Genomic DNA, 16436 nt, shown 5'->3' on the forward strand with positions numbered 1-16436 from the left:
GAGCTCCTGCAGACTCCTCAGGAATCAGATTGCCTTGGTTAGATGCCAAGGTAGACTGGAATGAGTACCGTCATTCTGAGTTTAGTGGATATCCCCAAGTACCTACGACGTGTGGCCCAAAGGTTCTCAAAACCCCACTAATCCAGCCACCCTATTTTTGGTTCGGTTATCCCAGATTCCACACTTGTCCCCTACAGGGTCCTCTGCATGTGGCTTTGCCTTTTTTGTGCCCTTAATTAGATTTCTATTGCTGTTCATCAATGTATACTCACCGCCCGCTCCCCACACTGCTCGCTTTCCAGCACAGATTAGTTACGAGAACATGCTCAGCAGCCTTACTGTCCTTTGGTACCTTTCACCCTTCACATCTGCCTCTCAACAGGCCTCGGAATCAATCACTCTCGCCCTCTTAATTTTTCAGCTGACAAAGTGTACTTCATCAATGTGTGGTTGTTTCAACTTACATATACATTCAATCAGTAATTGATAATATTAAAAGGAACTTTCTTAAAGAAAAATAAAGGTGATTTATTCTCATTATAAAAAGAGTACATTCTTGGTATAGACAAATCTGAGAAATAAAGACGCAGAGAGCAAAGAAAGAACAGTTGCCCATAGTGTTATCAGCTGCACACCACCATAATCTCAGCATGTTTCCTTCCAAAGAGTTTTCTAGGCATTTGTTATATAGTTGCAATCATGTGATCCTTCCTAATATAACAGGAACATTTTTCCATATTGCTGATAATTTAAGTAAATATAAGTTTTAATTTCTGCTTAACTTGTCTTTATGGGCATACCTTACAATTTACTTTAGCCATTGCCCTCATGCTAAACAACTAACAAGTTTTCTAATTTTTCAAATGATAAATAATACTTCATGGAACCTCTTCATGTCATTTTTTAAAACGCATGTCTTTAGCACACATTTACAGGTTCAAGGACATGCCCCCCGCACCTCCCGCCACCCGAAACCTTTTTTTTTCTTTTTGAGACAGAGTCTCACTCTGTCACCCAGGCTGGAGTGCAGTGGCACCATCTCAGCTCACTGCAAACCTCCACCTACCTGGTTCAAGCGATTCTCATGCCTCAGCCTCCCAAGTAGCTAGGTTTACAGGGGCCTGCCACCACACCCATCTAATTTTTGTATTTTTAGTAGAGATGGGGTTTCACCATGTTGGCTAGGCTGGTCTTGAACTCCTGGCCTCAAGTGACCTGCCCACTTCAGCCTCCCAAAGTGCTGGAATTACAGGTGTGAACCACCACACCTGGCCGGGTATACCCATTCTTAAGAATTTTTTATATTGCCAAATTGGTTTACCAAATGGTTTTACACTGATTTCTGGTCTTCTATCAGCAATGTAAGAGAGCAATATTCATTTCAAGGAAACTTCATCACTATTGAGTATACTTATTTGTTTTAATGTGTGAATTTAGAGGTGAAACATAGTATCTCACTAAATTGTATTTCTCTGATTACTACCAAAGGCAGTATTCTCTCATATGTTTCACAAATTGTTTTTCCTTTTTTGTTGTCAATTTATGTTTCTGTTTGCCTAAACTAGAGTTTCTCTTATCTGTATAAATTTCTTATATATTAAAATATTAATCCAAGAGAGTTGAAAACATATCTCCACAGAAAAACTTGAGCATGAATGTTTGTTGCACTATTATTCATAAGAGCCAAAACGTAAAAACCCAAATGTCCATCAATTGATAAATAGGTAAACAACATCTGGTATATCCATACAGTAGAATATTTTTTAGTCATAAAAAGGAGCGAAGTACTAATACATGTTACATGAATGAACCCGGAGAACATTATACCAAGCAAAGGAAGCCAATCACAAAAGGCCACGTATGGTGTGACTCTGTTGATATGAAATGTCCAGAATAGGCAAATCCATAGAGACAGAAAGCAGATTAGGGGTTGCCAGGGACTGGGGAGAGAAGGGAGTGGGTGGCGATTGCTTAATGGGCATGGGTTTCTTTCTGGAGTGATGAAATGTTCTGGAATTAGATCATGGAAATGGTCTCCTTTGTAAATGTACTAAAACCCATTGGACTGTGTGCTTCAAGAGGGTGAATTTTTTGGTGTATGAATTATATCTCAATTTAAATATAATAAAAATTTTAAAAATATTAACTACAAGGGGCTTTTCTATGGTCCAAAAAGGGTTGGGGTCAGGGGGTGGAGCCTGAAAAAACTTTACAACCTGTGCTCTAATTCTTTCTGAAACCTTTGGCATAGATAGGGTTAAAACATATTATCCTTGTTTTTATCACCATTTCACTCTTGTCTTAAGATCCAGAGCAAAATGAATTTAAGAAGAAAATGTTCTTACCCTTTTCTTGGAGCCTTTCCATGGTTTGGTGTTAAAACCTCATTTGGCCATTTAGGTTTGGGACTGGTTCCAACATTCAGTTGACTGCAGTCTTAAATCTCACCATTGGGGTCTGACTGATGCTTCCATTTCTCTTTTCTTGAGTGCTTTTGAATCTTCGGGCTGGAGAAATGGCAGGCTATGCAGAAAGGAAGGAACATGTTTGTTGCAGGGATGTGAGCAGCTGCTTCTCAGCCTGGGGGCCATTTGAACAAGAAAAGCCAGAAATGGGGACCCACAAAATTATTATAGGTGCCAGCAGTATGGCTTATTCTTAAAGTAACATGACATTTTAAGAGTGATTTTTATTAGTTCGGTTCCCTTGCTGTGCAGTATGAGACAAGGTTCATCCTCTTCCCCCTCCAGAGAGGCTTTCAAAGTCATGCGTAAATGATCGAATGGGTCCAACTTCACTTATTTCTGAAGCAAAACTTGGGTTTGATTTTTAAGTAGGCTCTGTTCTTCCATGATTGCATGTGGCTAGTGTCTGCATTGTGTGTATTCCCACTTTTACATCTATCTTCTCACCTCAGAGACTGTAATATTTTAATACTTGCATTTGGCGAGGGGCTCTCCCTCACAGGCTCCACCAAGAGTAGAAAGCTGTTATCTTGTGCTTGGTGGAGGCATTAGATGTGTATCTCAGTTTATGCAGTAAATATGTTCCAGAAAGTTTTGCCTGTAAAGCAAATCATATTTTAAGTGCAATAGGAAAACTGATTTTTATACCAAGGAAACCAGTGCCAGCTCCTTCATGATTCTTATAAATACCGTTGCCATGACTAGGAAAGATGAGGAAATTAAAGGCTGCTTCAGTGTCACTGGCCCAAATAGTCATTAAGATGCCAAACCACATGTGATCACTGCACCTAGTGTGGTCCAGCACCTCTACAGAATCCACTGTCTTGGGGGAATGGAATCTGAATTGGGGATGGAGGTGAGGCCTAGTCCCTGAAATCAGTGCCTCCGTTAGTAATGTGTATTAGTGAATTCTCACACTGTTGTGAAGAAATACCTGAGACTGGATACTTTATAAAGGAAAGAGGTTTAATTGACTCACAGTGCCGCATTGCTTGGGAGGCCTCAGGAAACTTACAGTTATAGCGGGAGGCAAAGGAGAAGCAGGCACCTTCTTCACAGGGCAGCAGGATGGAGTAAGTGCAAGCAGGGGAAATGCCAGATGCTTATAAAACCATCAGATCTCGTGAGAACTCACTATCATGAGAACAGCATGGGGGAATTGCCCACATAATTCAATTACCTCCACCTGGTCCTGCCCTTGACACATGGGGATTATAGGGATTACAATTTGAGGTGACATTTGAGTGGGGACACAGAGCCAAACCGTACCATAATGTGTGAGATATTGAGCTCTGTGGAACCAGTTCTTCCCTATAGGATTTTTCCCTCAACACCTCCAGCCCTCACACCCACACCCTTGCATGGACTGGCCAGGATTCCATGGTCAGGAGACAGCTCTAGTATAGAGACTCTGTGTGTTGGCCATGGAATCAGGCTGTCTGATTTCAAATCCCATCTCTATGACTGACATAGCTGTGGACAAATTCCCCAACCCCTCTTTTCCTCCCTTGTAAAGTGTGGGGAAATAGTAATACCTATGTTTTAGAGTTGTTACTAGATTTTTAATGGGACAGCATTTTCCAGTGTCCAGCCTGCACCTAGGCTACAGGGAACACTGATTGGATATTGGTCATGACTGCTGAAATTGGAGCCATCATCCCCATGGTGCCCATCCCACCAAAACATGCATTAGTTTTCTGCTGCTGCCTAACAAAGTACCGCAAACTTAGTGGCTTAAAACAACATCCATCTGTTAGCTCACATTTCTGTCAGTCACAAGTCCAGGCACAGAGGGGATTCTCTGCTCAGCAAAGCCGAAATCAAATGTTAGCTGATTATGTTGTTGTTTGAAGGCTTGATTAGGGAGGAATCCATTTCCAGGTTCATTCAGGTTCTTGACCAAGCTGTTCTCAGCTCTGACCACCCATGTGTCTGGCCACACAGCCCCTTCATCTTTAAAGGCAGCTGTGGAGAATCTCCCTCATAATGAAGGCCTCTTGCAGTTTTAATCTACTTTTCCAGGAACTGGCATACCTTTCAAGGGTTCGCCTGATTAGGTCAGGTCCACCCAGGATGATCTCTCCAAGTCGGCTGTGCCGAATAACATAACCCACTGATGGAGTGACTACCCCATCATTCATAAGTCCTAGGGATTTACAGGGCACGTACACTGGGAGTAGAAGTCCTGGGAGACAGCTCAGAATTCTCCCTACCACACTGTCATTCAGCAAGGCACATATTTTCACTCACTCCCTCCAGTTGGCAGCAAAGAGAGGACTTTCCCACATTGGCAGAGCCCTGCATGCTTTTTTTCATAGCTGGGCTGGGGCCACTGGCTGAACCCAGCACCAGTGCTGAAAGTAGTTCAGCCCTCAAGTATTAACATCTCTGGAGGGCCAACCCAGCAGTGTCTTTTTCTCTGCTTCAGTACCTTGGGAAATGCTTGTGATCCCAAGAGTGGCCAGCATAGCCCTGCTTTCTGTCCAGCCTCCCCAGTCCTCCCTGGGCCTTTTGTCCCGGCTGTCCCCAGAAGGCAGCACTGCCTGCAGTCTCTCATGGGGTGTCAGGATCATCTGATGCAGTGTGCTACAAAGGAGAAAAGCCCCATTGTAAAGGATCAAAAGGTGCTGGGAAATTAGGAAATTTGGGTGACAGGTTCTGTGGCCCAACCTCATTGCTACTGATGTGGTACTCAACTGTCTCTGAATGTCCTCCTGCTCCCAGTAATGACATGGGGGAAAACTAAAGGCGGCTTTCGTAGGCTTTCAATGGATTAACTCTCTCCACTGAGAATGTAGCAAAAGTCCTCAAGTAGATTGTTATGGGTGTTTCTAATTTTATGAGGATCAAGAGCCCTGTGCCATGAATCTTCTATCCTGAAGTCAAATAATTTCAGATGTGTCTCTGCCACATCTTATCCTTTTCCTAATGCTATTCCTGCTGACTGAAGAAGTGTGTTTGCTTGATAAGCTTCCAGTTTTTGCTTTTTTCCTAGAAAAGTGTGAAACCATGCAGTTGATCTGCAATTCAGCTTTACATTCTTTTTTCAACTGCCCCCATCTCAGTTGCTTGCATTTGGTTTCTAGGTTCATTTCCCTTCCTTGTTCTTATACTTCCATTATGATACCAGGAAACATGCCACCTCTAAGTATGGGCCAAATGTGGCTTTACCTGTCACTCTCCAAAGTCTGCTGGGGGCTGTCAGGAGCAGGGATGATGCCTAAGGGCTGTCACTTCTTCACATCCACCTAGGTTGGCTTCTGAGACAAAAGAGCTTAAACCGCTGAAATTAAAGTTATTTGTTGTCAGTTCCACTTCCTCTTCCTGCCATTCCTCCTCTGCCTGCAAGTATATGTGTCTCAAGAGAAAGTAATTTGCTTGTACAGAAGACTGCCAGTGGCCTTTTTCCCATTTTGATACCTAGCTCCTGCACACACCTGAAATCTTATCATACGTCCTGCAAGCTTATAACTTGGGCATACTGGCATTGCTTTATTGATTGGCGCATGAGGAAATATGAATGTGTTTGTGTTTAATGTACATCTTGTAGACTGGATTGTGGTCTGTCTACATCAGGAGGAGGGAGTGTATGTTCAACCAGACTCATCTTGGATCGAAGCACCCTGTGCCTGTGGTAGTAAAGGATTGAATCTATCCTTTAGGTCAGCTTCTGTCAGTCACTACAGGGCTATGTGAAGAAGCATAGCTCCCATAGCACGGCAGCAGAAAGGGCTGTGATCTGTTGATCTGTTGATAATGTCTGCCCTGCTCATGGGAGCAGGGTGCAGCGTTCCTTGAATCCTGTGTCTGGCAATACTTCCCAGGTTGCTTAACACTATTGGCGCATCTGAAAAGAACCACAGGACTAGGGAAATTTTAAGTAGATCAAGTTTTATTTCCATGGTAGAAACAGGGCCCCTCCCTTTGCAAAAGGATTGGAGAATAGAGGCTTCACAGCTGTAATCCAGACACCTTGACCACAGGCTCGGGATCCAATTAGTGAAAATGCCTTTCACCAGTTTTTCTAGGCATGATAGCCTGCAGAGGACTATAGCCATGAGTTCATGGCGTGTGATATTTTCCTGATCAGAGTAACTCCAGGGCTCCACGTCCACAATGGCCTCATTCAGTGTTTCCCAGTGCCCCAGGGATCTACAGCAGGTAAATTAGTGCATTCTATGTCACGATGCACCTACAGCATTGGACATAAAAGCCACAGCGCATAACTCTGCATAATAAAGGATATTTTTATTTTAGCATGAATGATCAAAACTTTGCCTTGTAGCAAGGAGCCTGGGCACACTGAATACAGCTCATGTAGCGTCTTCTGACTCTTCTGTCACGAAGCAGTTAGCCTGACTGCCCCACGGGGGAGGAAGAAGACCACAAGTTCCTATATAAATATTTTCATTGCTCTTAACTTTTAATGACTTGAAACTGCAGTTACTGATTTATTTTCACTTCTTCCTGTGTGTCATTGAAGAGAAGAGAGTAAGCAAGACCTGTATAGAAACGTTACTTACCTCCAAATGTCGAATGCACCAAGTGGTGACAGTGCTGTCTTTTCTATAAAAGAGGATTGTTTTCTCCAAAATAATTTTGATTATTTTTTAATTTATTTATTTAACTAATATTTATTAAGTGACTACTGTGTGCCAGGCACTGTTCTGGCCACGCAAGATACAGCAGTTAAAAAATTCCTGCTTTCAAGAAGCTGATGATTTTTCTTCTCTGTTACTTCATAAAATTATAAATAAGCTGCTAGTTGCTTATTATAGTATATTTCTTTTTTAAAGTGGATTTTGACAGATTATTTTTTCTTAGTTTGGTTAAATGTAGGATCCTGCTTTCTTCAGGGTTCTGATATGGGGCTTATTTTGTTTTGCTGGAGTTGGAAGAGTAGTTTGCAATGAGCGTTCTCATTACTTCTAGGTTCTGTTTCTCTATCACAGTGCACAAGCTTCTAGAGAAAAATCAGAGCACTTCTTGTCACACTTTAAAACTGCCTGCTTCTACCTAGCATGCCTATTCTCCTGAAGAAAGCATGCTGGGTTGTATGTTAATCACATCCATGTAAGGGAAACAGCTGTTAAACTGCTTCAAAGATGTAGATAGAAATTCTGTCCTTTGTGTAAATCAGGATTTCTTGACCTTGACACTATTAACATTTGGGGCCAGGTAACTCTTGTTTGTAGGAGGCTGTCCTGTGCATTGCAGGAAGTTTTAGCAGCATTCTTGGACTCTACCCAGTAGGTGTCAGGCGTATCCCTCCCTCTGAGTGTGACAACCCAAAATGTCTCCAGACATTGCCCAATATGTCTCTTGTAGGGGAGTGGTAAAGTTACCCCCAGCTGAGAATCACTGGTGTAAGTGATGTGAGTCTATGATTCGAGTCTCACATTCTCTAATTACAGTAGATCAGTGAAATTCCTGGGGGGGGAAAAAAAAACATCTGGGACAGAAGTGTTTTCTGTTTGGTCTTTGCCAAAATGTGGAGCGACTTTCCACCATGAAAGAGTTAATATATGAGCAAGTTATCAGTCTGATGAAGCAACATCAACAACAAATGATGAAATTCCTTTAGTACATCATGCCTTGGAAATAGCTTGCATTTCCTATTGGAAACTTGTTAAAATGATATCCATTTACCATAAGTTACAAAGCATGTTGGACACAGTATACTGTAAGTTAATCTCAAATGATTTAGGAGTAAATGTGTTCCAGATTTGGTGAGCTCAGCTCAAGCAGTAGGCGTCTCTTTTCCAAACATTTTCATTCTCAAGAACTGACATTCAATTCAGTAAGTATTTATTGAAATGTGTAATATGAGAGAGCTTTAGAACAGTCTGATACTGCTCCCATCACCCAGTCCAGCAGAAAAGCAGTGCTCAGAAGAGTGCCCAGGGAGCACTCTTCTGATGTGGCACCTCCTGCATTGGTTTGCAAGATAGTATAGAAAAGCGTGCCTTCTCCTTCGCCTCCTCAAGCCCTTCCCATCCTGTGCCAGCTGTGCCCTCCCCAGTGAATAAATGTTATTAAACATGATGTCATGTGTTTCTTATTTGATTCTTTAGTCCCAAATGGGCTGGTTTGCAGTTTTGGCAGGGACCTCCACTGGCCTGTTCTACCTGACGCCTGTCGGCTTGATGGGATATTGCAAGTCCAAAGGGGGACGATTTAACCAACTTGTATTTCTGAATCTTCTTCACTTCTCACACACATACCAGTAGATTTTAAAATGCAAGGTACACTGCTGATAAAAATCACAGGAGGGGCCTGGCACGGTGGTTCACACCTGTAATCCCAGCACTTTGGGAGGCTGAGGTGGACGGATCACCTGAGGTCAGGAGTTCGAGACCAGCCTGGGCAACATGGAGAAACCCTATCTCTACTGAAAATACAAAAAATTAGCCGGGCGTGGTGGCGGGCACCTGTAATCCCAGCTACTTGGGAGGCTGAGGCGGAGGTTGTAGTGAGCCAAGATTGCGCCACTGCACTCCAGCCTGGGTGACAGAGTGAGACTCATCTCAAAAAAAAGTCACAGGAGGGATCGGCTTTGATACAGAGATAAAGAAAGGGTAAAAGAGAAACATAATAGGCTCCAGAATCTTCACTCATCTGGTTACTATTTATTGTTCCAGGCACTGGCAGTGTAACTATGATGAAAACAGACAGTGTCCCGCTTTCCTGGAACTTGCAGTCCATTGGGCAATGAGACAAGTGGACAGGCCCTGTTATAATATGGTGCCAGGGGTGCCAGAAGGAGGGAGATGGGGATGCCATGGGAGCGCTTGGGAAAGCAGCCCAGCCTGGAAGGGCAGGAAAGTCAGAGAACGCCTTGCAGAGGAAGCGGTGCCTTATTAACTAGGACATGAAGGATACATGGCATATCAAAGAGGAAGGGGAAGAAGTGTTCAAGGCTATGTTCCAAGGCCCGAAGCGGGTGTCGGAATGGAGTCTCTGAGGATCGGAAAAGTTGGGCATGTTTGAATAGGAGAGCTCAGACAGGAAGAGTGGGAAGTAAACAAGGAGGAGGAAATGAGGATGCTTCTCAGGATGCTGACTGGAGCAACTGGGTCACTGGCAGTCCCATTTACTGAGATGAGAAGCCTGGGAGAAGTGGGTTTGAGGAGGGTGGGGTGGCAACAACTCAAGTTTTTAATCCGCCACTAACTCCATAACATGGGAATGATTTTTTTTTTTTTAATGTCTTTGAAGGATGTCAAAAGCTAATGGAAATTTGAAAAGTTAATTAGCAGCTGTAAGTAATTTCGTTACTGTAGGCTATCGTGACATCCTGCAAATGTACTCGGACCTCTTAGGTTCTGCCGATTTTATTTTTCATCCAGTAACTAGTTCTTAGTTTTGATACTTAGCATCATCTTAGTGCTTAAAATTGACCAGTTTTGTGCCTGAAGATTAGGTATCTGTGAGTGAAGCAGTCTAGTGACTTGATTGAAGGTTGTATTCTGGCTTATCCAACAGTCCTGCGCCCTCTTCCTTAAATTTCCTGTGCCCTGATGGGAGTTTTTATTCTAATGTTGCATAGACTCATTCTACAGAGCATATATATATATTTTTTTTAGATGGCTAAAGAAAGGCAGAATTGGTAAGTATGATTGGACAGTCTGTAGGCAGGTGTATGCTGTTACAGAATTTTAAGAGGTACAGGCCTCAGTCGAGGAAAGTTGCTGCATGGTGAACATTGTGCTCTTTGATGATGCTGTCATCCAGAACGTATGGGGAACAAATGTGATTGTGGGGTCAAGGAACTGAGCTTCCTCCTAACCATCCCCCCAGCCACTGCCTTTCCTCATGCCCCTCATAGGCCTGAAATAGCCAACAGTGAGCCTTGTCAATTACTCCTCGTTAACTGGAGAGCAACCCAGCAACTAGGGAGCATCCCAGCTTACGTGACCCCTTTTTTGTCTCTGGCAGGAATTTAGATAATGGGCTGTGTGCAATGTAAGGATAAAGAAGCAACAAAACTGACGGAGGAGAGGGACGGCAGCCTGAACCAGAGCTCCGGGTACCGCTATGGCACAGACCCCACCCCTCAGCACTACCCCAGCTTCGGTGTGACCTCCATCCCCAACTACAACAACTTCCACGCAGCCGGGGGCCAAGGACTCACTGTCTTTGGAGGTGTGAACTCTTCGTCTCATACGGGGACCTTGCGTACGAGAGGAGGAACAGGTAAGCCCCCAAAGTCACGGAGTGTGGAGAGGGGGCAGCCGCCCTTAACTCTTTTGGCAATTGAACATCTGGGTTCCCATCACTTCCCTTTGACTAGGGGTTTCACATGTAAGTTTCTAATATGTCTCCTCTACTAGATGAGGGGCTGTAAGAAAAGCCAGAGCTTGATGTACAAACAAAATGCTTGGCTACAGGGTTGCAAGGTGCCCCAAGTTGCTGCTCTGAGGATTCTGTATGGGTTAGTGAGCTACAACTTTCTACTGAGGCACTGTAGGTTAATGACTCTCAGCCTCGCCTGGCTGGTTGACACAGAAGAACTAGGGCAGCCTTTTCAAAACACGGATGCCTGAGCCATGTCCCAGTCTTTTGAATTAGAGGCTCCAGGACTGGGTCTGGGTGTGTGTATTTTGAGTTCTCCAGATATTAATGTACTCCCTCTTCCCACCCACTTCTTCCTAATCCTCAGCCTGCCTTTCTCTTTTTTTTTTTTTTTTTTTTTTTTTTTTTTTTTGCAGTTTCCTTGTCTTTCGTACCACAAGGCTGTATTTTGCTGCCATGTGTATTTGCTGACTTAGCTAATACTTTGTAAAATATCTGGCATACATTCTCAGACATATGTTTTCCAAAATATTTGTAAGTTATCTCATGCATCCTTAGTCGTCCAGATTTTCTCTGAGCATGTGAACCATGGTAACTAGATATTTGACATTATTTGTTCCAAAATTATTTTGTTTATTGCAAAAGTTTGGAAGAACACAGCATGTCTCAGCTCATCTGGCGGCAGATGTCTTATATAAAAGTTTTAAAGAATGCGGCATCTTTCAACCCATCTGGCAGCAGGTACCTTTCCACCTAGGGAGGAGGCACTACTAAGGCATTAGCAACTATTTTTTCCCTCTGCACCAAACACACATCAGTGTAGTTGTATCAAAAGGCCTGACCCTGAGCCTTTGGACATTATCTACTTCTCTTCTGCTAGCCTAGCACGCTCTGCCCAGTAGAAGTGTTTATGTTCACCCTCATGCTGTGGTGACTCTAGCTTTCCTTTCAACCCAGGCCTTGCATGGGTTGAATACATGCTAAGTATCTTTACCCATCCCTCCCACCTTCCAAAGGCACCTGGAAAGGAGAAATGCAGACAGGCAGTCTAAAGCCATCTGTCTTCTGGGGATGCAGGAGAAAAAAAGAGGCGAAAACACACCCAACGCAACCCCCATCGTCGTGCCTACCATGAGAAGCATGGGGGCTTTGCCAGCCTAGACTGTTAATTCTGCTGACACAGCCATTATCCTTGTTCATTCATTCATGAGTGCTGGATATGGACCCCTGTGTCTGCAGGTATCATTCATTAAAGTCACTAGAGAGGGCCACTTGTGTTGAGCATGTGGGTCTCCACTACAGTCAGGAGCAGTCTTCATCTAAGAGGCTACCTGATCCCTTATAACATTTGAAAGTTAAAACACAGTACCCCCAAATGTTGGCAGATTTTTCTGCCTTGAATTATTTGGTTTTAATATATATGCATGTCCTTTCTCCCAACACTGCCTTCAGTCCTGTAGGGCCAAGAACAATGTCTGTGTTTCTCTGTAACCTCCTTTGATTCTCCCCTCGGTTCCCGGAACATGGAACAGAAAAGCCCTCAGTGAGAACTTGTCAGCTGATGCAAGGAGATAGTGGGGTGCTGGTCTTCATGTGCCTTGCCTTGCATACAGTGGAGCTGGCTTGTCTTCATTTTTAGGTTGTTTTTAAAGAAGGGAATCTGGTCATGGAGGGTTAAATAAGAATAGGCATGACCTTACAGGCATCCACATTTTTGTTTTAAGCCAATCTCTTTTCTTACCTTCCAAATAAACCTAAGGAAAGAAAGACAGTTGCCAAGTGAGCCTTGCTTTGCGTGGTCAGACCTCTGAATGCTAACTCTCCTGAGGAAAGTCCCACTTGGGATGGGGCAGAAAGACAAGCCCCACTCCTCTTCGTGGTCCTTGAATAGTGCCATGACACATTTCTTCCCTTGGAACTACCTACACAGCAAACTGGCAGCTTGGTAAAAAAGTGGGCTCTGGCCGGGTGCAGTAGCTCACACCTGTAATCCCAGCACTTTGGGAGGCCGAGGTGGGTGGACCACTTGAGGTCAGGAGTTTGAGACCAGCCTGGCCAACATTGCGAAACCCTGTCTCTACTAAAAATACAAAAAATTAGCCAGGTGTGGTGGCAGGTGCCTGTAATCCCAGCTACTCGGGAGGCTGAGGCAGGAGAAGTGCTTGAACCCAGGAGGCGGAGGTTGCAGTGAGCTGAGATCACGCTATTGCACTCCAACCTGGGCGACGAGAGTGAAACTCCGTCTCAAAAAAAAAAAAAATTTAACTCTCTTCATCATATAGATATCTTTTTTCAATCTGTACAGAAGATCTGTCTTCATAATTTTTTTATAATTTAATGGTATCTACTATGTGATGTTTAAATATTTTTTTTTAATGTACAGAGGTTATGTTTCCCAAATCTTACCCAGATGAGTATGACACTTAGTTAGACATTTCTAGCAGCAGATTTCCCCTCGCCTCTAACCGAACTATCACATTTCTGTCTTAACTAATGCAAAAATATCAAGTAGTGAGAGACCCAGGTTTATAACTGTGCTAGGTACGTAGAGGCTGCTGCCTTCAGCCTGGACTTTCACAAAGCAGTAATATTCCAGGGAGCTTGTAACCAGTGATACCACAACTTTTAAAAACTAAAACAAAAACACATTTGTCTTATGACTATGTAATTTTCACTAGAATCTACACTTCTCAGAGCAGCAAGGACTTTAGAAACTATGAAATGTCACTGACATTTATCATCAAATACAAGCATAAAATGTAAGAACTAAAAAATACTCAAAAGAAATAACTGCTCAGCCCTAGCTCCTGAGCTGGGAGGATTTGGTCTGTGGAAACAGGGAGGGCCAGCAACCTGTTCCAGCACAAAAGAAAATAGACTGTGAGGTAGATAACTGATCATAACACAGCTGACCAGACAAGTACCCAGTTTTGGAAGACAACTTAATTTACCATTGCTTTTAAGACATATGCAATTGCCTTAATAAAAGAACTTTAATAACAGTGAATTATCTTATATGTACTAAAGTAGAAATATCTGTGTATTTATGAATCAGGAATTTCATAGTTTCAAAATTGGTTTTCTTTACACTCGAACACTTATAGTGACGACGTAAAGTGTGGCACCGCTTGGATCCAAATCTTCCTTCGTGCTTTTTTGTTTGTGTGTGTGTGTCCATACATCAATTAAAATTATAAAACCTGAATTTACAGTTTCTGTGGGTCTGGAATCTGCGAATGCTTCGTTGGGTCCTTCGGAGTCTCTCACAGGCTGTAATCAAGGTGTGTTGGCTGGGCTACAGTCATCTCACAGTTTAGCTGAGAATGATCTGCTTCCAAACTCATGTAGTGCTGGCAAGATTTGGTGCCTCGCTGGCTGTTGGCCAGAGGCCACCTTCAGTTCTTGGTCACGTGGGCCTCGCCAGCATGGCGCCTTGCTTCATCAAAGTACACAAGCTGAAGTGGCAATAGAGAGAGTCTGCTAGAAAGACAGAAGTCACCATCTTTTGAAGCCTAGTCACTTAAGGGACTGCACATTCTGTTGAGTAGAAGCAAGTCGTTAGATCCAACCTACACTCAAGGGGAGGGGCTTGCACGAGACATGAATCCTAAGAGGCAGGAATCACTGGGGACTGTGTTAGAATTATGCCTATTGGGTTGAGCATGGTAGGTCACACCTGTAATCCTAGCACTTTGGGAGGCCAAGGCAGGAGGATCGCTTGCGCCCAGGAGTTCGAGACCAGCCTGGGCAACATAGTGAGACCCCCGTCTCTATTAAAAAATGTATATATATATGCTTAATTACGTGGAGGAAATCCTAGGCCAAATGACACTGGATAGTCTCTGCTGCTGCTAGCAAACTTCTGCAAAGCAGGAAGGGCCTCTCCAGAGAGTCAGCCAGATGAGACGACATAGGGTGGATGTGAGGAAGAGTGAGTGCTACAAGACAGTGTGAGGAGAGGTGAGTTCAAGGTAGAAGGAGGACAAGGGAGAGGGTTCCATTTTCAGCAGTGGGGCTGAGCAGCACAAAACTGCAAACCCAACTGCAGATGCCGAGAGCAGTACATCCTCTAATTGGGGTGAATATTACAGAAAGAGTCTTCTCTAAATGTCCCCAAGCTGCAGGAGGTCTTTCCTGTTACATTCTATATTACTGTTTTACCAGGGCAAAGGGTGGTCCGTTTTACCCAGAACCTAACATGGGCTCCAAGTGGAGGAGAAGACGTGACCAGCAAAGGATGTCAGTAACTGCCACAGAGCCCTGCGAACCTGAACCCTGATGCTGACGCTGCCCTTTTGTTTGGGACGTGATTTTAGTATCTCCCTGCTCCTCAGCACTCATTCAAAGCTATTACAGAAAGAAGCCCTTCAGCTGCAGGTTTTTATCAGATCCAGTAAGGCTTCCCTACAAAGACCAAGGCATAAACACAGCCCTGTGACTCTGGTTTTGACACATTAATTACAACACCTCATCACGTTATTAGTGCTGACTAGATGTAGATTGTGAGAATGAGATTTTAGTGAAGATCTAATTTCTTGGAATTAATTTCCCCTTGTGTAATAATCTCCCTTCTTGTGAATTTCGTTTTGGCAGGAGTGACACTGTTTGTGGCCCTTTATGACTATGAAGCACGGACAGAAGATGACCTGAGTTTTCACAAAGGAGAAAAATTTCAAATATTGAACAGCTCGTAAGTTTGGAGAGGGAGGAGAAGCATGTATACCTTTCAGGTTGGGAAGGGGTCTTGTATTTCTGGTCTGCACCTCTTCAGATGTCTGAAATCCTAAAAGAACAGTCGCTAAATTCACTAGTTTACAACAATATACTATAAGAAAAAGAAGAGTCAGTGACACACTGCAGTATTTTATGGCACTGTGTGTCCAAGGAGATTTTTGGAGAGTACCAAAAATACTAGCACAGTCCATGTTTATTGGTTTTGGTTTAGGTTTAAAGGTTGTAAAATCACCAGCATCACTCTCCATAGCCCTGAGTGTTTCTACAAACCTACAGTTTCAAGTGATTGGCACAAGCCTTGGCTACCCACGTTTCATGCTCTCTGCCTTGAGATTTTCTTCACGTTTCACATGTTACACTAGCTAAGCCCTCACTTGAGGCTTGCAACAAGTTCTTTGTTTTATAAACTGCTAAACATTTCATTGGTGAAGCCCATGGAGGCGTTTCACTGTAATGAAAATTTGGGAGTGACTGGAATCTTTTGGAGCCAAAAGAAGTGATTTCACCCACTCATGAATGAATATGCTGCATGGTTGTTTAACGTTGGCCAGGAGGAACAACAGTTAAACAGGCAGTGGGGGGATTTCAAGAGTAAGGACCACTCACTTTTCAAATCCTGCTTTCAATACCTCCATAAGAAGAGTAAACATGGGTCAGATTTTCTTATGGTTTATAAATACTTCCTCTGTTAGATGGAGGCAGTGTGCGCAGATGAGGCCCTTCAGAAAAAATCTAGGCTCTGAAGAAAGTGTCGGGTGGTTCCACATCGGCAAGCCAGGCATCTCCAGCGTCCCTATGAGTGCCCCCAGTGGTTGGGAAAGAGTGCCACGCAGGGGCTGAGGGGCACACCAGGAAGTTCTATGCCACCAAGTCTGGTTGCTTCTCCTCTGCTCTCTGAGCAAACCAGATTCCATGTCAGCAGAAGGACTTGGAGGCAGGCTC

General features: G+C 43.6%; 1 protein-coding gene across 6 annotated transcripts in view; it reads left to right on the forward strand.

Annotated features, from left to right (window-relative positions):
• FYN (FYN proto-oncogene, Src family tyrosine kinase) overlaps positions 1–16436 on the forward strand; it is a 181288-nt gene that overhangs the window by 112853 nt on the left and 51999 nt on the right. For all 6 annotated transcript variants that reach the window (XM_050789058.1, XM_050789059.1, XM_050789061.1 and 3 more), the window contains 2 exons: positions 10404–10661; positions 15354–15450. In XM_050789058.1, the coding sequence (XP_050645015.1) occupies positions 10415–10661; positions 15354–15450 (344 nt within the window). In that variant the 5' untranslated portion in view covers positions 10404–10414. The remainder of the gene's footprint in view (positions 1–10403; positions 10662–15353; positions 15451–16436) is intronic.

This window comes from Macaca thibetana, chromosome 4 (assembly GCF_024542745.1).
Source record: "Macaca thibetana thibetana isolate TM-01 chromosome 4, ASM2454274v1, whole genome shotgun sequence".
Lineage (NCBI taxonomy): Eukaryota > Metazoa > Chordata > Mammalia > Primates > Cercopithecidae > Macaca > Macaca thibetana.